The sequence below is a fragment of the Lampris incognitus genome, chromosome 7 (assembly GCF_029633865.1).
Source record: "Lampris incognitus isolate fLamInc1 chromosome 7, fLamInc1.hap2, whole genome shotgun sequence".
In the NCBI taxonomy this organism is placed as follows: Eukaryota; Metazoa; Chordata; class Actinopteri; order Lampriformes; family Lampridae; genus Lampris; species Lampris incognitus.
Genome location: NC_079217.1, coordinates 62620276 through 62642847, shown reverse-complemented (window position 1 = coordinate 62642847; position 22572 = coordinate 62620276). Strand labels below are relative to the sequence as shown.

The window sequence follows — 22572 nt, the reverse complement described above, 5'->3', positions numbered from 1 at the left end:
GTGTTAAAGCAGGACGTAGTCGGAGATGTTTCACAGATGGAAAAGGCAATCCAGGAGACATTGTTTATATGACTGGAAAAGGAAAGGGTGCCATGTAGGATAACACCAAGAGCCTCCACCAAGGCTCTTAGCCAGAGATGAGACGGGTATGGTGGCTCCAGTAATGGGGAGTGAGCAAATATTCGTTTTTGAGAGTGTGGATTTAGTGCCAATGAGGAGTAGCTCAGTTTTGCTGCTGTTGAATTTCAGATAATTGTTAGTCGTCCATATCTGTATATCATGGAGACAAGCAGTGAGGGTACTGGAGGGGAGGGTGGAAATGGGCTTAGTGGACACATAAATCTGTGTATCATCAGCATAACAGTGGAAATGGATTCCATCGTGCCGGAAGATGTTTCCAAGAAGGACGAGGTAAATAACAAAGAGGAGTGGCCCCAACACTGAACCCTGTGGGACTCCATGAGGAATTATCAAACTTTTTGAGCAGTGATTCTGAATTTGTACAAAATGTGTCCTGTCTGTAAGGTAGGAAGCAAACCACTGATAAAGGGTCCCCAACTCCAATGCTAGCCAGATGAGGAGCTGATGGGATATAGTATCAAAGGCTGCAGTGAGGTCAACCAGGATGAGGATAGAGAGTAGACTGGAGTCAGCTGCATGAAAGAGGTCATTAGTGCTCTTAACCAGGGCTGTTTCTGTGCAATGTTTGGGGCGAAAGCCAGATTGGAATTGTTCAAAGAGATGATTGTTATCGAGGTAGATCTGGAGTTGAGCTGCAACTACCCTCTCGAGGATTTTGGAGATGAATGGTAAACTGGAAATAGTCCAGTAGTTGTTTTGGTCATTAAAATCTAAGTTAGGTTTTTTTTTTCAGAGTTGGTCTGATTATAGCAACCTTCGATGAAGGGGGAAGTGTAGCAGTGGATAGGGAGGAGTTGATGATGGCGGTTATCAGGGAGATGATAGAGGGCGGGCATGTTTTAACTAGGGTTGTGGGAATTGGATCCAGGTGACATGTGGAGATGCGAGACTTGCTAATTAATTCAAAAATGTGATTTTCAGTTGGACGAATGAAGTCACTTTGGACAGTAGACGGGGACAGTTTCATGACACCTTCTGATGGTAAGTCAGTCTGCATGATGTTAGCAGAGGCCAGCTGCTCATGAATTGCCCCAGTTTTGGAGTGGAAAACTTCAAAAAAGCCGAGCATTGTTCATTGGAAAGGTTACTCTTCATGTCGGTTTCAGGTGGGTTTAGTCACCTTTTAACTGTGGAGAAGAGAGTTCTAGTATCCCCACCAACTCTACCAATGATATCTAAAGAGAAAGAAGAGAAAGCCACTTTGTTTTTTCATCATATGTTTTTTTTAAACAACAAATGTGTTCTCTGCATTTAACCCATCCTAATGTATAGCAGCAGTGGGCATTTACAATGCCCAGCCTTGCTCAGGGGCACAGACAACATGCATGTCTTTTTGATGGTGGGAGGAAACTGGAGCACCGGAGGGAACCCATGCAGACACGGGGAGAACATGCAAACTCCACACGGAAAGGACCTGGGACGGCCTGGGGTTCAAACCCAGGACCTTCTTGCTGTGAGGCAACACTGTGCCGCCCCATATTATTTGCATAATGGGATGTTTTATCTGTTGAGACAGCATTTTTGTAAAGGGGTATATGGTCCGAATACATTTGTCTATGAACAGCAAGTCCAGCCTTGGTGCAAAGCCTCACAAGACGCCGACCTATGGCCTTGAGGTGAGGTAGTTCAGGTGTGTACCAGGGAGCAGTATGGGCAAATGAGGCAACCTGTGTTTTCAGGGGGGGCTAAACTATCAAGTGCAGAAGATAAACTATCGCTGTAGTAGTCCATAAGATCAGGGAGTGAGGAGGTGGGGGCAGGAATGGGGTTCGAGGATTAACATATCTAATGTTGCGGTATAATATGGTATGATGCACCCTTGATTTACTGAGCAGTAGGTTGGTGTTGAATAACACAGCTTTATTGGTCAGAGGTGGGGTAGTTCAGCAGAGGTGATGTGATATGGTGCGATGCCGGAACAGCAAACCAAGTCAAGGATATGAGCCTTGGTGTGGGTTGGAAAGTCGACATACGTATTGCGTTAGAGCAAAGCAGTCTAACATTGCTTTAAGAACTTTGGTGAATATACTGTCAGGGGTGAATATACTGTCAATATACTGTCAGTGGTGAATATACTGTCAATATACTGTCAGTGGTGAATATACTGTCAGTGGTGACTATACTGTCAGTGGTGAATATACTGTCAATATACTGTCAGTGGTGACTATACTGTCAATATACTGTCAGTGGTGACTATACTGTCAATATACTGTCAGTGGTGACTATACTGTCAATATACTGTCAGTGGTGAATATACTGTCAGTGGTGACTATACTGTGAATATACTGTCAGTGGTGAATATACTGTCAGTGGTGAATATACTGTCAATATACTGTCAGTGTTGAATATACTGTCAATATACTGTCAGTGGTGAATATACTGTGAATATACTGTCAGTGGTGACTATACTGTCAATATACTGTCAGTGGTGAATATACTGTCAGTGGTATCAAAATGAACATTTAACTCCCCCATTAGGGTTATACTCAGAGACATTGCGCTGAGGGTGGTTAAAACTGTCGAGAGTTCAGTGATAGAAATATTTGGTGCCTCGGGTGGTGTGCACAGAGCAGTGAGACTGATGGGCGTAGGTCCACAGAGCTGAACAGCCAGCAGTTCATATCAAAGATCAGCGCGAGGCCGCCTCCTCTGCCCGAAGGCCGAGGTTTGCATATGGGTTCAAATCCTGGTGGAGTAGCTGAATTTAGCTGTAGGAAGTCGCTCTGTGGCTGCCGGGTTTCCACCAGGCAGGAAACTCTCCACTCTCCTCCGCTGTCATTATGTAAAAATGTTGATATAAGAAAATTATTCTTTACCCACCGGTTACCAAAATGGATGAAAAGGCACACAAGTAAAGGGAGAACGTGGTGTCAGTCTAATGCCACAGCAGACACGTGTTGAAGAGGGTCCGGTCCTACTGCTGCACGGTTAATCCACAATCACAGACTCACAATCGTGTCTACCGTCTTTCTACACAAGTACCATTACTCACCAAACCCTTCTGACGATGACGTGTGTCTGTCTCTGTGTGTGTTTCTTCACTGCCCAGCCTTTCCTGATCACAGAGAACATGTGGCCCCGGGGTTGTGTCCTTGACTGCCAGAGGGGGCGCCACAGAGCGGTGTGCGGCAGCAACGGCAGGCTGTACAAATCCCTGTGCGCCTTCCAGAGGGCGCAATGCATCAACACACACCTCCGCACCGCCCCACGGGCCCACTGCACCGGTACTGAGGGGTTACGGCGATACGCCGCATGGGGGCGCTACTGCGTCTTAGTTGCAATCACACAGCCTATACTTGCACTCTTTGTACGGATCAGGCGCCTTGTTGGATCACGCCATGCGAGGAAGGACGGGTTGCTTGCGTTTACTGTTTCTTCCCACGTAAGACTACACAAATAAAGGTTCCGGTAAGTCCAACACAGACTGTAGTTAGTGTTAGTTCTACATGACAGTGCATTGGGAGCTGCTGTGGTCTTCATCAGGGGCCATTGTTCTGGAGCGGACCTGCTCCCCACAGTCTTACTTGAGATGGAAGGTGATGCAAGCAGCCTGTCCTTCCTCATATCCTGTCCAGTAGTGAAGGTTAGTGCGGGGGTGGGGGGGGGGAGACCAGGTCCAATGGGTCCTGTTATTGCTTGTCTCTCATGCTGACTGGTTGATTGACATTCACCGTTTGGCATCTGGGATTGAGCTAGCATTTAGAGGAATTACTCACACCTAACTTCTAGCCTGCAACTATTGATATTACAGATACTATAACGATCACCAAGCTTACTAAGTCAGCGTACCAATATTCCACATATATATATAGATATTGTAACGTGCATGGATAAGTAGACACGTTAGTCCTTGACTAACGGGTCGGACCCTTTAGTCGACTGGTTGACGTTGTCGCTTGCCGAGTGGGAGACACGGGTTCGCGTCCCGGTTGTGGCGGTTGTGGCGGTTGCAGGACTGCCCCCCGAATTCGCTGCAATATATATATATATATATATATATATATATATATATATATATAGGCATGTCTGTGATAAACAGTGCTATCATAGTACATATACAACATAAATACACGGACAGCCTACATCTACCCACCGGTTTAACCCTTCACCTCCCTTCCAGATTCCGGTCAGTCCAAGTGCCAGCTGGCCCGGTCTCAGGCCATCGCGGCCGGCGCCCACACCAGTAGCACCGGCGGCGGCAGCTATGTCAGCCCGGCGGTGGCCATCTTTGTGCCAGAGTGCGGCCCGGATGGCCACTTCCTGCAGGTGCAGTGCCACAACCAGACAGGTTACTGCTGGTGCTCGACGCCCGACGGCAAACCTATCAGTGGGACCTCTGTGCTCCATGTGGCCCCTAACTGCACAGGTCAGATATAGTCTATTAACCCTAATATCTCATTAACCCATTTCATCAACCCTATCCTGTCCGGGGGTGGTTTTATCACTACATCAAGTAAACCGTGGGAGCTGCCCAGTACAGCCAGTCTCACACCCATCTGCCGAGATGGTGTTCTTACAGTTTAGCCAACAAGTCTTGCAGAATGTGTCGAGAAAGCAACGTAGACATTTAAAGCCACTCTCCGGAGATTTGCATTCAAACCAGCGTCCTATTTGACCCTTTCCGTGGCTGGTGGTGTATTTAGGACAGCGGCCAGTTCAATAAATGACGTCAGACACGGATACCTCTATAGTGTAACGTGCATGGATAAGTAGACACGTTGGCCGCTGGCTGACAGGTCGGACCCTTTAGTCGACTGGTTAACGTTGTCGCTTGCGGAGTGGGAGACACGGGTTCACGTCCCGGTTGCGGCGGTTCCCGGACTGCCCCCCGAATTCGTTACATTGGTGTCAGAAGTGGGATGGTGCGACCGTAAGGCCCTCGGAAGCGTATGCGTGAAGAAGCTGATATGCTTAAGCGCGGGGACGCGCTTGCCGAAGGAGGGGGGTAGTGTAACGTGCATGGATAAGTAGACACACGGGCCGCTGGCTAACGGGTCTGACCCTTTAGTCGAGCGGTTAGTGATGTCTCCTGCGGTGCGGGCGGTACGGGTTCGCGCCGCGGCAGTTCCTGTGGTTAACCCCCCCCCCTTAGTCGCTACAATAGCAAATATGACAGACAGAGCTTGTAGGAGAAAACACTACCAGGAGATACGACCGGAATAACGAGGCTCCGCCATGTGGTTTTTGCTCGGCAGCGGGGGGGGGGGGGGGGGTCACTGTACAAGTTAATTATCTTTTGTACATTTTGAACAGATTGTTGTGATTTAAAGTGGTCAAACACTAATTCGGTTAGTCTGGTGGCAGATGTTCAGCAAAACCAGTGGTCCTGGGAACCATAACGTCAGCTTGACTAGTCAGTTAATCTGTTGGGAATCACATCTTTCTGTCCTCCTCGGTGAAGTTTGCTTTCCCTTTTGACGTCAACCCACAGACCACGCCGCCCAGACCGTCCACGCCCCGGAAGTAGTTTCAGATTCCCACGACGGTGAGAAATGCGCTTTGTTTTTATTTATATATGCCGCTTAACGAAGTTTTCCCAGGCATGTTGTTGGAAGGTTTATTTTCCTGCCAGGTATGCTGGCCGCTAGCGAGTTAGCCTGTGAGTCAGCTAGTGAGTTAGCTAGTGAGTTAGCCTGTGAGTCAGCTAGTGAGTTAGCCTGTGAGTCAGCTTGTGAGTTAGCTAGTGAGTTAGCCTGTGAGTTAGCTAGTGAGTTAGCCTGTGAGTCAGCTAGTGAGTTAGCCTGCGAGTTAGCTAGTGAGTTAGCCTGCGAGTTAGCTAGTGAGTTAGCCTGTGAGTCAGCTTGTGAGTCAGCTTGTGAGTCAGCTAGTGAGTTAGCTAGTGAGTTAGCCTGTGAGTCAGCTTGTGAGTTAGCTAGTGAGCTAGCCTGTGAGTCAGCTAGTGAGTTAGCCTGTGAGTCTGCTAGCGAGTTAGCCTGTGAGTTAACTAGTGAGTTTTCCAGCGAATTAACCTGTGAGTTAGCCTGTAAGTTAGCTAGTGAGTCATCCAGCGAGTTAGCCTGTGAGTCAGCTAGTGAGTTAGCCAGCGAGTTAGCCTGTGAGTTAGCCTGTAAGTTAGCTAGTGAGTCATCCAGCGAGTTAGCCTGTGAGTCAGCTAGTGAGTTAGCTAGTGAGTTAGCCAGCGAGTTAGCCTGTGAGTCAGCTGGTGAGTTAGCTAGTGAGTAAGCCAGCTACTTAGCCTGTGAGTCAGCTAGTGAGTTAGCCAGCGAGTTAGCCTGTGAGTCAGCTGGTGAGTTAGTTAGTGAGTTAGCCAGCCTGTGCAAGTTTCGCTGTCAGATATCCATGCTAGTTGTTCTCATATGTCCTCATGTCGCCTATTTTCTCTACCTATATCATCTGATTCTCGACACCTTTTCACCTCCTTTTCCAATTTCCCTTTTCACTTCTTTGTTTCATCTTTTTCTGTCTCACTTGCTCTACCTCTTTCTTTTGACCTCTAGCTCAGTAAGTTTTTTTGAGTATTATGTAACAGACAGTTTTTAGGTGTAAAACGTGATTTTAATCTGTCACTGTTTGTCAGTGCGATTGTGAATGTTAGCTTAAAATGTGTGTGTGTGTGTGTGGGTGGGTGTGGGTGTGGGTGTGTGTGGGTGTGGGTGCGTGCATGTGTGTCATTGTATGTTCCAGATGAGACGGGTGTACCCAGACCGTCTCCTGATCCCAGCAGAAAAGCAGCAGGTGACGATGCTGAAAGAAAGATGATGTCTTGTGTATCTGACCTACAAATAACACGAACCATATCACACATCATCAGATGGGTACACATACTATTATTACCCAAAATGCCCCACAGAACAGGAAATTCAACCATTTTGTTGTCCACCAGTTGCAATATCTGATCCCAGCTGCTTAAAAAATATTTTGTATTTTTATAAATAGTTCAGTATTCTAACAGCCAGGCAGCATTTTAGGACAGAATGGTGATCCCTTCAAAGCAGCTGGGACCTTCTGCCATGAGTTTCACCTGCATCTGGTTAGAGTTGACCCCTCACCCTGACTACATGCAGCTCTAGAAACAATTAAACTCCACACGTTGACATCGTTGTCTCGTCATATTATTCTGTGATGACAGTAAGAGTAGTACTGCGTTGGTGATGAGCAATACTGCGATAATAGTGGAATTGCTGACCGTCTGCCTCCCTTCTTTCCCCGTCACTGCATTTTGTAAACTAGAATCATTAATGAATGAATCCCTTCTCCAGAGCTGACTGCTCCTCCTTTCTGGGTGACCATACTGTTGAACTCTGACCCCAAAGGAAACCGCTCTGTCAGACGACCCACCGGTAAGGGTACATTTGTCATTTGTCTGCATTTCTGTGTGTGCTTGTTAACTAAGTCTGCGTCATTGTTCACATTTGTATGTCTGTGCAGGGTGAATAGGCCTGCAGCACGCAAGCATGCAAGCATGCAGGATGCAAGCATGCATCATGCAAGCATGCAAAGATGCAAGCATGCAAAAGATGCAAGCATGCAGGATTCAAGCATGCAGGATTCAAGCATGCAGGATTCAAGCATGCAGCATCCAAAGCATGCAAAGCATGCAGGATGCAGGGTTCAACTCTTACTTGTTGAGGTCCTGAGGTTCCCAACATGTAATGATTTCTGACAATAGATATGGCACCGTCACTGAGAGCAACACAACGACGAAAACCAATAAGAATTTGTATCAGGCTGATTTTTCTTAACCTAATTTTCCCACATGGTTTAAGGTTGCTTATAAATATACTTATATCTTCTCATATGTGCTGATACTGCTGTGTGTGTGTGTGTGTTTGACAGACAGCCCACAGACATGCGAGCGTGAGCGTGCATCGCTGCCCTCTCCGTCACGCTCCGCCCGGCAGGAGGAGCGTTTCGTCCCAGAATGCACCGCGGATGGCCGCTACAGCCCGGTGCAGTGTCACGTCGCCACAGGATACTGCTGGTGTGTCCGGGTCGACACCGGCAGGCCGCTACCGGGAACCTCCGCCAGGTGACCGACTCATCAGACCGGAGGCTGTTCCAGTTAACCAGGTCACCGGTTACTGGGTTTCCTCCGGCCATTTCTGCTCGACATTCGTAACGCAGCTTCCCCTTTTCTGTTCACCTCTTTTTTATTTGCTCTTCCTTTTTTTCTTCCTTTCGCCAAGTTTTCTTTCTTTTTGTTTGACTCATACTCCTACAATATTCACATGATGAAATTATGCTGACGGCACGGTGGCCTCACAGTAAGAAGGTCCTGGGTTCGAGCCCCGGGGTAGTCCAACCTTGGGGGTCGTCCCGGGTCGTCCTCTGGGTGGAGTTTGCATGTTCTCCCCGTGTCTGTGTGGGTTTCCTCCGGGGGCTCCGGTTTCCTCCCACAGTCCAAAGATCTGTAGGTCAGGTGAACCGGCCACACTAAATTGCTGGATAATGGATGAATGGATGGAAATTGCACAGTTGCATTCTCTACAAGGTGACATTTCTGCAAGCTAGCGTTGGGATGCCTCGTCTCTTTTTCTCTTTACAGGAATCGACTCCCAGAATGCAGTGGGGCAGAGGAGGTGCAGACGGACACGAGACAGAGAGATAGACCCCTACCTGGTAAAGACACAGACCAGACAGGTTGAACACTATGGGGTCACAACCCCAGTGATACATGTTTACAAAGACAGACAAGCAGAAAGACAGGAGATGGACACTGAATGCTTAGACAGACTGAGAGACAGCCCGGTGGACGGACCGACACACTCCTATGTCACCCCCCACCCCCTGTTTTTCTCCCCAATTTTACCTGGTCAATTACCCCACTCCTGGTCGCTGCTCCACCCCCCTCTGCTGATCCAGGGAGGGCTGCAGACTACCACATGCCTCCTCCCATACATGTGGAGTCGCCAGCCGCTTCTTTTCACCTGACAGTGAGGAGTTTCACCAGGGGGACGTAGCGCGTGTGAGGATCACACTATCCTCCCCTCCCCCCCCGAACAGCTGCCCCCGACCGACCAGAGGAGGCGCTAGTGCAGCGACCAGGACACATCCGGCTTCCCACCTGCAGACATGCTCCGACCGAGCCGGAGGTAACACGGGGATTCGAACCAGAGATACCCTTTTTGGTAGGCAATGGACTAGACCGCCACGCCACCCGGACGCCAAGACTCCGACATTATCTTAGCCTCATTTATGATGGCCTGAGTAATGACAGCACACCAGTGTACCGGGACACCAGGACCTTTGAAGACATTACCTCACCACGTGTTGTTTTCTGATCTTGGCTGTATTTCATTGGCAGCACTCTTATGAACTATGTCTGTCGGCTGTTTGTAATCGGGATGTGAGACGCTATTGTTTTCTTGCAGGGTGTCCAGGGGCCCAAAAAAAGGAGTTTCTGCAGAGTCTGGTGCGAGCCCTGCAGGCTGAAGCGGAGCATGCTGGGAAACTGAATCCTCCCCGGTTAGTTTTACCCTCGTGACAAGGTTATGGAAGCTCCTCTAATCACTGATTTCCTGTCAGAGTCTCTGGGTGGTGGAGAGGACACACAGGTAAGGGGTGGGATATGGGACGAGAGAGCGTCGGCCGGACTGTTCTGACCACGTTTGTCCCAACCGGGGAGGGAAAAACCGAACCTCTCCAGGAGGAAATTACTCTTTAAACCAAAGTACTTTAAATTAAAGTACTTTAAATCACAGTACTTTGAATTAAAGTACTTTAAATTAAAGTCCGCACGCTGTCCAGAATGCCAGATGAAAGCTGAATTCAGGTTTTTGTACTTGGTTGGTGGTTAGGGTTAGGGTTAGGGTTAGGGTTAAGGACAATGCAGACTCCATGGCGCATCACTGGCTGTTGGGGGAGATGCCAGCACCCTCCAGCGCTCTCTCTCACCTCCTCCTCTTCTCTCTCGCTCGCTCTTGTCAGTCATTCCTTGATCCGCTGATCTCTCGCTCCATTTGTAAATCCTTCGTACATCGCTCCTCTTCCCAACTCCCTCCTTTCTTGGGCGCCTTCGCCCTCGCTCACTCACCCGTGTTCTCTCAAGCTCTGTCTCTCAGCATCTCTCCTTTACCTTTCCTCCTCTCTCTTTTCCTCTCGCCCAGTTCTTTCTCTTCTCTCGCCCCTCACAACACAGGCCTTTGAATCTCACGGCACGTCCACATGTGATGGCTGGCTTCTTAAGCCAAATATCAGATTGCACCCCTGCACACACACACACACTGATCCCTAGATTTTCTGTTCCTCGTATTTCTTCCTGTGACCATCTTTTCTCTCCCTGAAGATACTGCGGGAGTTTTATTTTTTCGCTCATAAATAAAACCTCCCCTGCAGTGAGAAGGATCGAGGGTATTTTTACGGTCCGTCTTTCAGCAGATTGGCACGTTGCTGTGAAATTAGATATTTATCTGATTCTGTAGGATCTCATGAATCGAATTCACGAGTCTCATTTTGGGGATCTCGAGTCAAGGGGAATAGGGCTCTGGATTTCATGTGGCGGCACGTTTACACATGCTGGGGTTGTTAAAGACGCAGGATGTCTGGCGTATTGTGGAATAAACCGTAACCCGAGTCAGATGCTTTTCTTGTTTTACTTTTCCCTCGTTTATCTCCCCAATTTTACCCCGCTCTTCTGAGCCGTCCCGGTCTCTGCTCCACCCCCTCTGCCGACCCGGGGAGGGCTGCAGACTACCACATGCCTCCTCCCGTACATGTGGAGTCACCAGCCGCTTCTTTTCACCTGACAGTGAGGAGTTTCACCAGGGGGACGTAGCGCGTGGGAGGATCACGCTATTCCCACCCCGAACAGGCACTCCGACCGACCAGAGGAGGCGCTAGTGCAGCGACCAGGACACATACCCACATCCGGCTTCCCGCCCGCAGACACGGCCAATTGTGTCTGTAGGGATGCCCAACCAAGCCGGAGGCAACGGAATAGACCGCTACGCTAACCGGATGCCCCCCACCCCTGAACTTTGACCTCTACTGATTCTCACAAGGCTGCCATTCTCTGATAACAATGCATAGGTTTATATGTGTGAAATGGCGAATCCTACGTTCTGGTTTCAATTTGAAGTCCGCTGAACAAAGGCCTTTACGGTGACCTTGATGCAGTTACCGCTAAAACCCAATCACATCATGTAGGGACCTTTCCATGTTTTCCAATCAAGTCTTTAACAGACAAACAAATGGCATCATCAGCGCCCCTCAGGGCAGGAGTCACGCTAATGGAGAAGATTTAAATCGATTTCGGCGTTTACAAAGTGGTTTACAAAAAGGCAAGAAAAACGCGTCAGTTCAAATCAGGTTTGTCCTCGTGGATCACGGCGGCGTTCTCACAGGACCTTCCACGCACACCAGCGGGAACGGCAAGAGACAGTGAAGAGCAGCGGATGTCACCTTCCATCCTCACTCTCTCCGTTTCGGTTAATCACGAAAGATTTGGAAAAGACATCACAGACGAATCTCTGCAGGAAAACATGTGGGAGACGTCTGCAGAGCATCCGCGGAAAGATCCCTTTCCCAAAACTCGCAGACATGCGAGGGCCAGAGCAGATAAAATAGAAACAGATTTAGAAATAAAACATGGCAATGAAACAAGAACAATTAAACCGTGCTAAGTAAAGGAATATCAAAAGGAGGTTAAATGGGCAATATTTGAAAAACAAAAGAACAAAAACACAGTATTGATAGAAGACTAGAGCAGACTTTTAGTAAAAACAAGTCAGTGAGAGTGAATTTTGCAAAGGGAATTTAAACCAGCCCTGTGATGGCCTGGCGGCCGGTCCAGGGTGTCTCGCCGCCTGCCGCCCAATGACTGCTGGGATAGGCTCCAGCATCCCCGCCACCCTGAGAGCAGGAATATCGGTTGGGATAATGGATGGATGGAATTTAAACCAGAACTGGAGGGGTGCACTCAGCAGGGTGCAGGTCTCCACCAGGCGTACGTCTCTCCCCCTCTACAGTGTCCAGACTTGGTGACAAATCCTTTTTTATTTTTTGCCTACTGAGAGAAGGGCAATACATGCACTCACGGACAGAAAACCTGGCGTTTTTCCTGCCACTATGAGACTTTTGTACAGCGCCCAAGTTGATCGAACAGGAAATATGGGAAAACAAGTTGCTAACACGCAGCGATCAAGCTAAGACGTCTGCCTAATAAACCGCTTTGCCGGTCAGTCTAGATGTGCAGCCTTCTAGGTGGACTCTCGCATGAAAGCGACCAAGTCTGACATGAAATGACAGAAATCAGGCTATCATAGTTTCAACGTCCTTATTAAACTATATCATATGTGTTTAACCGTCATGGTTTCCATGATGTAAACAGGACGAGGGTGAATGGCTGCTCTGCTGAGTGACTTTCATTCATAACACAACAGTAAGGAACCATAGCTCAGCCATGGGAAATGTATTATTGTGGCTACTGAGACGATTTCCAGATGTAACTGTAATTAATCCTACTCTTGAGATTGCACTTTTATAGGGGAGTTTTAACATTGGAGACGATGGCCCTCCCGCGTGGCGTTCCTCCAGTTCTCCTGTGCTGGGGTCAGCACTGAACGATTCGCTGGCTTGCAGAACACGGTCGACTTCTCCTTGACTCTCAAGACTCGCACCTGAATACGTAATGTTTTGGTTTTGACACTGTCGCTGCCCAGTCTGACTCAGCCGTAGATGGGAGTCGCCCGTGTGCGTGGCTGACTTGGGCCGGGCAGTGCCAGAGCCAGAGCAGCGTGTTCGCTGAGCGAGCTAGAGAGTGAGTGAAGGGGCAGCGATGAGGAGAACAAATGTTTTTGGAGGGTTTTGAGTCACTGCAGCCACGAGAGGTTCTTCATTATAACTGCACAAAGAATTTAAGGCTGATACGTGCAGCAGTTTGTGAGATTAGCCACGGACAGACACGCACATGTGCACGCCGCGAACAAACAAAGATGTCCCCTTCAGGCGTGGAGGGGATGCTTCAGTTGTTCTTTTAGCCATCCAGCACTTCTTTCTTGTTGTCACTCAGCCTTTTTTCTCTCTCCTTTCTCTGCCAGGGCATTGAGCTCAACTCCTCCCGACTCTCCCTCTCCATCCCCAAACCCTCCGACCTCCCGCCCTCATCCTCCCCCTTCTCCGTCCTCCTCGCCTCTCTTGGGTTCTGCTTCTCCCGCTGCACGAGCCGTCTTGGAGTCCTCCAGACCAGAAGTGGCGCTGCGGTGGCATTTCAGCCGGCTGGACGTGGACTCCAGCGGGGTGCTGAGCGAGCGCGAGGCCAGGCCGCTGCGTCGGTACCTGCGCCGCAGGCTGAAGCCGCGGAGGTGTGCCAAGAAGTTCTCCCAGTACTGCGACAAGGACGGTGACCGAGGCTTGACCCTGGAGGAGCTCCGAGTCTGTCTGGGTCTTTGACGTACGTTAAGCTATTGTGTGTATGGACTTTGAGAGGATTTAAAATTAAAGCTACACTATGGAAGTTTGGCACATTAGCGGCGCTTGTTGACCGCATGCTTGGTGATTTCAGTGTATATCGCATGGTTGCAGTGGCATACTCTAATGAAGGCCTGATGCTGAACTGTCTTTTTTTATTTTTGTCTACCGCCACATCGCAATATATTCAAAAGTATTTAAGATTTAGTAACACTTGTTCTTCCTTAGTGTGCTAAAGCTCTATCAGTTCATTTCTGACTAAATCAAGAGACCATACATGATATGCAAGACTACAAAAAGATTGGTCGCACCTTACCTCTTGAGACTCTAGTAGCCAAACTATTTGGTGTTTTGAGGCAACAGTGGGTGCAATTTGTTCAGTGTAAACTAATTTTTTAAGCTCGAGTTAATACATGGCGGTAGACATTGCTGTAGGCCGCTCCAGATGTACCACTCGCCGCCAACAAGCGCAGCTGCTGCCAAATTTGCATAGTGCAGCTTTGAACGAGGTAAGGTTAATTAGAGATCCAGTTCAGTGACTTTAATTCAGTCAGATGAGTTTTAATGTGGAATATTAAAGTTAGGAGTCTGATTTTTCCAGCTTTAAAAGTACCATTCAGGTAAGGGGATGTGGCCTTGAGATCACATAGCTAGCTAGCTAGCTTGCTAACTGGCATGATGCTGCCAGGCAACTATTCCAAAACAAACGTATAAAGCCCTTCACAAACTGGCTCCCCCATACCTCACCGACCTCCTCTCCCCCTACCAACCCTCTCGGTCCCTCAGATCCACCTCAGCCTCCCTTTTCTCTACCCCCAGGTCCAACCTCCGCGGCTTTGGTGACCGAGCCTTCTCCAGGGCAGCTCCCAGGCTCTGGAACTCACCCCCCCCCCCAAACCATTAGAGAGTCAGAATCCCTCCCACTCTTCCAGTCCCGTCTCAAGACACACCTCTTCTCCATTGCCTTCTTGTGCCCCCCCCCTGTTCTGTCATCCACCCCTAATCTGAGGCAGACTAAGGACCGAGCACTTGACCTGCTCCCTCCCCAAGCACATCAGACACTGCTGCGATCTGCCCACATTCAAGTCATTAATCAGGACTCGCCTCTTGATTAATGTGATTTATGATGTTTGTTTTTCTTTCCCTTTTGTATCTGTCCAAGTCGGGGAGTACGGCTGGCGTCGTGTGTGGCTGCTGCTTCTCCCCCTCGTAGCCCCCCTTCCCATCCACCCCTGTATGTCTGTTATATTCATCTGTTGTCTTGTTTCACCCCGTTTATTGTAAAGCGACTTCGAGTATTAGAAAAGCGCTATATAAGTTTAATTCATTGTCATTATTGCATGTGTAGCTTTAGAAACAACCGTTTAAAGAATGTAACATCTTGGTCATTGGCGGACAGAAACATTAATTATTCAACCACCTGGAAAATCCTCTCAAAGAAGAAAACATATTCAACCAGTAGTAAAATGTGTTATCTATGTCTAACTGAAAAATATTTTATCATCTGCAAACCAGAAACGTCCACACTGAGTAACAGGAATGAGTTGGCCAGCAGTTGCAGGCATAGATATAAGCACCTATTTTGTAATTATAAATAAATCATGCCAATAGACAAATACCCCCCGCCCCCCCCTAAAATTGGACCGTTAGCGATCACGTGTTTTTGGAATTTTTGAATGTCGCACCTCTCCCTTCCCCATTGGACGTTGTGCACGTGATGTGCACGACGAAGCAGTAAATGGTATGTTCTTTCCTTGGTAACTTCATTGACAGCTGATGATTGCTTATGGCATGAACAGGCTTGAACTGTCTCATAAAGAATTCACTTGACTCACTGGATTATATATTTATATATAAATATATATATATATATAGGAACCACCCATTAGGGTGTTTTCCCCCGAATATATTCGGGGGAAACACCCATTACAGTCAACCCTTTCTGAATCGCCTATATGGAAGCGTCAAAGATGGTAAAACCCACGTGACTTATGTGACGCATGGTGCCCGGTGCATCAGACCAATAACATATTGTAGCAAATTCGGGGGGCGGTCCCGGACCGCCACAGCCGGGACACGAACCCGTGTCTTGGTATATATCCGTGAAGACGTTTCGCCTCTCATCCAAGAGGCTTCCTCGGTTCGTGCCTTTCTGACTAGACCAAGCTAGTCTGACTGGCTGGTGACGAGACTCAGTATTTATCCTCTCTTTGTCAGAGCTATTGATATGCGTGGCTCTCTGTGTCCCGATGTTTGGCCGCGCCCGTCACCATCGGAGCTGTTGATTTGCATTTGCTTAGCAGCGACGGTGGTTGGGGGTGTTAGTTTCGACTTCATTGTTCAGTGGTCATGAGAGTGGTTGGAGCCGTTAGTGACCGACTGTTGTTCTTGGAGGCTAGGCTTCTTGAGTCTCCTGGGTAGAGATGAAAGGACGGCATTGTAAGTGGGAGATAGGTGGTGTCGCAGACCTCCTCCTCTGTTGAAGGATGGTTTTTCCAGTTTCGCATAGATGGCTTCCTTCTCCCCTCTGTCAAACCATCTATCTTCTCTGTCCAAAATGTGGACGTTGCTGTCCTCGAAGGAGTGTGTCTTCTCCTCTAGGTGTAGATAGCAGTCTATCTACACCTAGAGGATAAATTCTGAGTCTCATCACCAGCCAGTCAGACTAGCTTGGTCTAGTCCAGTGGTGGCTAACCATGTGCCATGGAGAGCCATGTGTATGCAGGTTTTCATTCCAACCTGACTCCACACCAGGTGATTTCACTGATACATTCTTCCTCTTTTGGTTGAAGGGCTGCTAATCAGTGAAATCACCTGGTGTGGAGTCTTGCTGGAATGAAAACCTGCAGACACATGGCTCTCCATGGCACATGGTTAGCCACCCCTGGTCTAGTCAGAAAGGCACGAACTGAGGAAGCCTCTTGGATGAGAGGCGAAACGTCTTCACGGATATATACCAAGTCCAGTTGCACTTGATCCAACTCCTTTGGATAACCATGACAACCTGGATGAATGAGAACATTCCCAGACAACCCGTGGCTCCCACACCGCAAGCCACAACGTTAACCAGTCGACTAAAGGGTCCGACCCGTTAGTCAAGGACCAACGTGTCTACTTATCCGTGCACGTTACACTATGAAGCAAGCAGAAAGGCGACATACCGGCGTTGGCCACCTGTCTGGGGAGATATGTGCGTATTTGTGTTGCTGTATTCTTCTTCTTCTTTCCACCTTTTTCAAAACGTGAGCAGGCAGAGAGATGGGCTAAAATGATCGCTTACCTCCTCCTTAACAGCAGTTTCCAATGTGACTCAAACACAAGGGGAGGTGGGAACAGGAATGATTGACATCTGGCTGATCCTCTCCCTCCTGTAGGCGTCACCGCGGCCCTGCAGCCAAGCGTTACTCCCTCTGTTTGACCTGAAACAGCTGCTCCGACACCTCCACGGCCGATGCTAAATCAGAAGAAGAATGAACTATATCTGACAGCTATGAGAAATTCTGCACGCTGCCTGCACTCTCTCATTCCGTTTGGGGCTTCCTCTGATGTGTTGCCCGTGGGGGGGGGGCGGGGGGGGTATGAAGAATACGTGTAACTGCGCACTCCAACAAGATTTATGATTGGAAAACTGAAATGTGCGGATATGTCTCAATAAAAGACACCAGTCCAGGGTCAAAAGTCAACATTTCTGTGCAGTCGTGATGAGCACCGCGTCCGTGCCCTGCAGTAAATCTGCACGTATTGCGCCGCAGCAGGCAGTACATAACGCGTGTATGTCGAAGTACTTCTAGCAGCAAACACTTCACTCATACTGAAGAAAAGCATGAATGTTTCTGCACCGACTGACCAAAACGAGAGTTTTATCTCAACCGACTGCACCCCCCCCCTTGACCCCGACCCTCTGATTTCCATTTTCTGAGCATTTTTTAAAGATGGGGGAGGGGTGGAGCACGGATGATCCTAGGTGCAGATGTTCCTCTTTAAAGGTAAATTTAGCAGGTCTTCAACCATATTTCCCTGTGTTCATGGCAGTGGTGGCGTCTCAGGATATTGTGCACAGTGCAGACCTGCTGTAGCAGGCTGGTCCTGCCGTCCACTGGCTTCAGTGGATTGTAGCGGAACTACAAGGAAGATCGGCTGAGACGTTCGTTTTCCAATCGTTGAGAAACTCGCGCAATGCATTCTGGTACGTGTAGGCAATGTAGACCGACGTTCTTGGTAGGAGAACGTCGATTTCTGCGTCGAAATGAACTGCACCGAGCAGTGGTAAAGACTAGATAGGCAGGCACTTGCTGGGGGTATTTGCGGCGAAGTTTCTGGGGTGGTTTAACTTTGTAATTACACACACACACACACACACACACACACACACACACACACTCGGTTTACTATCCTTATGAGGACCCCTCATTGACTACATTAATTTCCTAGCCCTTAACCCTAACCTTAACCACGCAAACTACATGCCTAACCCTAACCCTAATCCTAACCCTTACCTTAACCTAACCCTAATTCTAACCGTAACTCTAAAACCAAGTCCTAACCCTAACCCTAATCCTAACCCTAACCCTTAACCTAACCCTAAGTCTAACCTTAACCCTAAAACCAAGTCCTAACCCTAACCCTTACCCTAACCCAACCCTAACCCTAATTCTAACCGTAACTCTAAAACCAAGTCATAATCCTAACCCTAACCCTTACCCTAACCTTAACCTAACCCTAATTCTAACCTTAACCCTAAAACCAAGTCCTAACCCTAATCCTAACCCTAACCCTTACCCTAACCTTAACCTAACCCTAATTCTAACCTTAACCCTAAAACCAAGTCCTAACCCTAAAATAGACCCTTTTCCTTGTGAGGACCTCTAAAATGTCCACACAAGGTAGGTGGTTTCTGGTTTCTCTAATGAGGACATTTGGTCCACATTAGGATAGTTAAACATGCTTACACACACACACACACACACACACAGAGCTCGGTGTATCTGGACCCTGGTGCCACGACCAGACCCCCAGGTAAAAAGGTGTCTTTCTCTAGTCGGGGTTGTTTCAGGCTCCCCGGAGATCCGCGCGCGCTGGGCTGGCTGCCAGACAAATTGCAGCCGCCAGTGTCCGCGTGCTTATGGGCCGTTATGGGAGGAAACCGAGCCGGGCGGAGCGGAAATGGCTGGCATGTCAGCGAGCTGTCAGTCACGGCCCGAGACAGCGGTTCGCTTGTTCAGCCTGCCGTGACAGCTGTGGGCGAGGGCGAGGGGGTGGGGGGTGGGTGTTGAAGCTCATTTCATTTCATCCGTGTCCCCCCTTATATGTATCTGCACGTTGTTTACACCTATTCCACACTATATGTTTGAAATACACAAAACAAACACAGGTTTTGTTACGTAATAATAATGTTATAACTGAATGGCCAGCAAATGAAAGAGTCTGACAGAAGACGAGTGATGGTCTGCCATCAAACCGAGACTAGCCAATAGCGTATCGATGTCCACATTCTTCTAAAAATGCCCGGCCATGATTGGCTGTCAGTCGAACCAATCCCTTCCCCTCACAAAATCCCATCCGAGCATTCTGACTCCGAAGACCGGGATTTCACTCCTACCTAAAACGACCATGGGCGGTCAAAATGACGGCCAGTTTTTAAACTCTATATTGTGTCAGGATAAATGCCCGGTTGAGATATTTACGCACTACATATGTTAGTATGTCTGTTATGAAACTAACTGACACCAAAATTAAAACATTTTAACAACTTTAACACTATTTTTCAAACAATTTAAAATGGCCGCTGTCCAATGCCTGTAAATACTGCAGCGCCTCGGTGGTAGCCATGGTGCGTCTGAAACGGCGGCTGTACCCAGACATGTTGGACATCATCACGCATCAAGTTTAGACTATTAATAATAAATCAGACATACAGCGCTTTCCTAACACTCGAAGTCGCTTTACAATAAACGGGGTGAAACTCGACAACAGATAAACAGCACTGGAGAATGCTAGTGTGTTTCTAGGACAGAGCAATGAACGTTGCGGAGGAAATGACGCAACCAACACGTCACAAATCGTGACATGACACGCGACATGAAGCGCAAATTACGCGCGGTCATTTTGACCGCTCATTGTCGTTTTAGGTAGCTCTTATAACTTTTTGTGTGCATCTCATCACATCTCATCTCATCTCATCTTCAGCCGCTAAGTAGGGCACTCCAGACGTCCCTCTCCCCAGCAACTCCCCCAGCTCCTCCTGGGGGATCCTAAGGCGTTCCCAGGCCAGATTGGACATGTAGTCCCTCCAGCGAGTTCTGGGTCTACCCCGGGGTCTCCTCCCAGTTGGCCGTGCCCGGAAAACCTCCAAAGGAAGGTGCCCAGGAGGCATCCTAATCAAAGGCCTAAACCACCTCAACTGGCTCCTTTCAATGCGAAGGAGCAGCGGCTCTACTCCAAGCTCCCTCCGGATGTCTGAGCTCCTCACCCTATCTCTAAGGCTGAGCCCATACTCCCTACGAAGGAAACTCATTTCACCCGCTTGTATCCTCGATCTCACCCTTTCAGTCACTACCCAAATCGTAGTGAGGGTTGGAATGAAGACTGACAGGTAAATTGAGAGCTTTGCCTCCCGGCTCAGCTCCCTCTTCACCACAACGGTCCGGTACAACGTCATCATTACTGCTGATGCTGCACCAATCCGCCTGTCAATCTCCTGCTCCATCCTACTCTCACTCGTGAACAAGACCCCGAGATACTTGAACTCCTTCACTTGAGGCCACAACTCATCCCCAACCCGGAGGGAGCAATCCACCATGTTCCGGCAGAGAACCATGGCCTCAGACTAGGAGGTGCTTTTTTTGTTGTGCAATTGATCTAAAACTCATTTTAATGCAAACATGGACAATTTCAGGGGCATTCGGGGGGGGGGGGGCGGCAGGGACTGTATCTTTTACTTTTCCACAAAGTTATGAAACTTTGAAAATTTGACCCTTCTGGATTTTCTGGATTTTGAAAACGACCAAGGTGGTCATTTTGAACGTTACACCAACCAATAACACAAACAAACAAACAAATAAATAAAACAAACGACGCGCTAACCAAACATTCACCCGGCCTGTGACCGTTCTTCTGTCTTCAAGATGATTCCTTTCTGTCGTTTTCCCCCTTGATCTATGAACATAATAGAGAACAAGTTAAAGTTATTCTCTATTAGTTGGTGGACTGGGCCTCGTCAGGTGGTCACATTAGTCCGCGTTCACGCTGTAAAGCGCAGCATTGCATTCGAACGTGAACGTGCAGAAAGTGTTCACGTGCAGCTCACAATTTGTGAGGGTTGCATATTTTGGCGGAACACCGGCATAATGATTTGGCAGTAGCAGGCTTAGTTTGCGGAACAAAGGACTAATCAGCAGTGTCATCCGACAGTTTAACATTGAGCAGAATATCAAACATTTCATTAAGCCTAATGGGGCGTTGGATAATGTTCAGCTTTGGATTTTAGTGCCCATCGTTTGCTCCTCTGCATTGGATAAGCAAGTTCCTTCTCCTTCTATTTGTGGTCGACTCAAGGCATTTCCTGCGCCATTACATTTGAATACTTGGCGGGGATGGCGGATTCTTCTCCCCAATTGTACTTGGCTAATTACCCTATTTTCTGAGCCGTCTCGGTTGCTGCTCCACCGATCCGGGATCTGCCGATCCGGGGAGGACTGCAGACTCCCGCATGCCTCCTCTGATACAGGTGGGGTCGCCAGCCGCTTCTTTTCACCTGACAGTGAGGAGTTTCACCAGGGGGGCGTAGCGCGTGGGAGGATCACGCTATTCCCCCCCAGTTCCCCCTCCCCAAACAGTCGCACCGACCGACCAGAGGAGGCGCTAGTGCAGCGACCAGGACACATACCCACATCCGGCTTCCCACCTGCAGACACGGCCAGTTGTGTCTGTAGGGACGCCCGACCAAGCCGGAGGTAACACGGGGATTCGAACCAGCGATCCCCGTGTTGGGAGGCAGCGGAATAGACCGCTAAACAGTACAAATCAGAAACATCAAGTTAAACCTCTGATGAATAGAACCTCCAGCGGGACTGCGTGATGGTTTTGCCAGGGACTCTAGTCAGTCTGAGTTAATGCTAATTGTATGAATAACAGCATGCACGCTCAGCAAAGCCCTACCCCAGCATATAACCCCCCCTCCCCCCACTCAGTTTGGCCCAGTTCTCTGGGGTCTGGTGAAGGGAAGGTAGAATGATGTAGATGGAGGGGAGGAGAGGGGAGGATGGGGAGAGCAGAGAGAGCGTGCCAAGAAACACTGAAAGAGATGCAATGAAAAGAATAGAGATAGAGTTGACCAGGCTACCAGCCCTGCTAGCTTGTTAAGGGGGTCAGGTCTGTCATGGACTGAGGCTGGGGTTCCGGTCAGGTTAGGGATATTCTGGGCTGAATAGAGGGGACCTCTGTCTGGTCGAGATAGAGGAGACCTCCCCAGAGACTCTGTTCCTGCCAGCTGTCATGTAAAGACACGAGACGGATCTGGCTGGAATGGATTTTAATTGTACTCACTATGTTTAATCACACGCCACATTAATTCATTCCTTTTTCTTCCTTTCACAATCTGTCAATTCCGCCTCTCTTTTTTAATGACTTCCTTCCTTCCTCTTCTACCAGGGCCGGGGCTACAGAGAGCACCAGGGGAACTGGGTTGATGCCGCAGGATCCGCTCATCTCCTGTCCTACAGCGTTGGCGTCACCTTCCCTTCATCCCCATCTTGTTCACCACCACCTCCTCCTTTCCTTATTGCACCCACCTTTTTTCCTCAATACCCATTTGCTGCATTCGTCCCATCCTTCCCCATATTGCTGACCCCCCTCCCCGCGACTCCCTCCGTGCATGGAGCCCTTCCTCGTCCGGTCCATGTTGTGTTGATATTTAAGACACATTTTGCCCACAAACAGACACGTATTGACAGTTTCGCTTCAGAGCGGCCTTTGCGGAATCCACCGTTCAGCCCATGGGGGTCACGCAAACTCTTTTGTCTGTTCTGTTTTTCATTTTGTTTGTGTTATTTTGCTTCCTGCATT

At 48.7% G+C, this 22572-nt stretch overlaps 1 protein-coding gene across 1 annotated transcript; it reads left to right on the top strand.

Annotated features, from left to right (window-relative positions):
* The first annotated feature begins 369 nt into the window (after positions 1 to 369).
* LOC130115308 (SPARC-related modular calcium-binding protein 1-like) lies at positions 370 to 22340 on the top strand. Its single transcript, XM_056282914.1, has 11 exons — positions 370 to 411; positions 3191 to 3365; positions 4262 to 4507; positions 5573 to 5626; positions 6787 to 6837; positions 7362 to 7442; positions 7939 to 8131; positions 8648 to 8721; positions 9474 to 9567; positions 13140 to 13492; positions 22159 to 22340. The coding sequence occupies exons 1-10, from the start codon at positions 370 to 372 to the stop codon at positions 13489 to 13491; spliced, it is 1362 nt and encodes a 453-aa protein (XP_056138889.1). The 3' UTR covers position 13492; positions 22159 to 22340.
* The last annotated feature ends 232 nt before the right edge of the window (positions 22341 to 22572 follow it).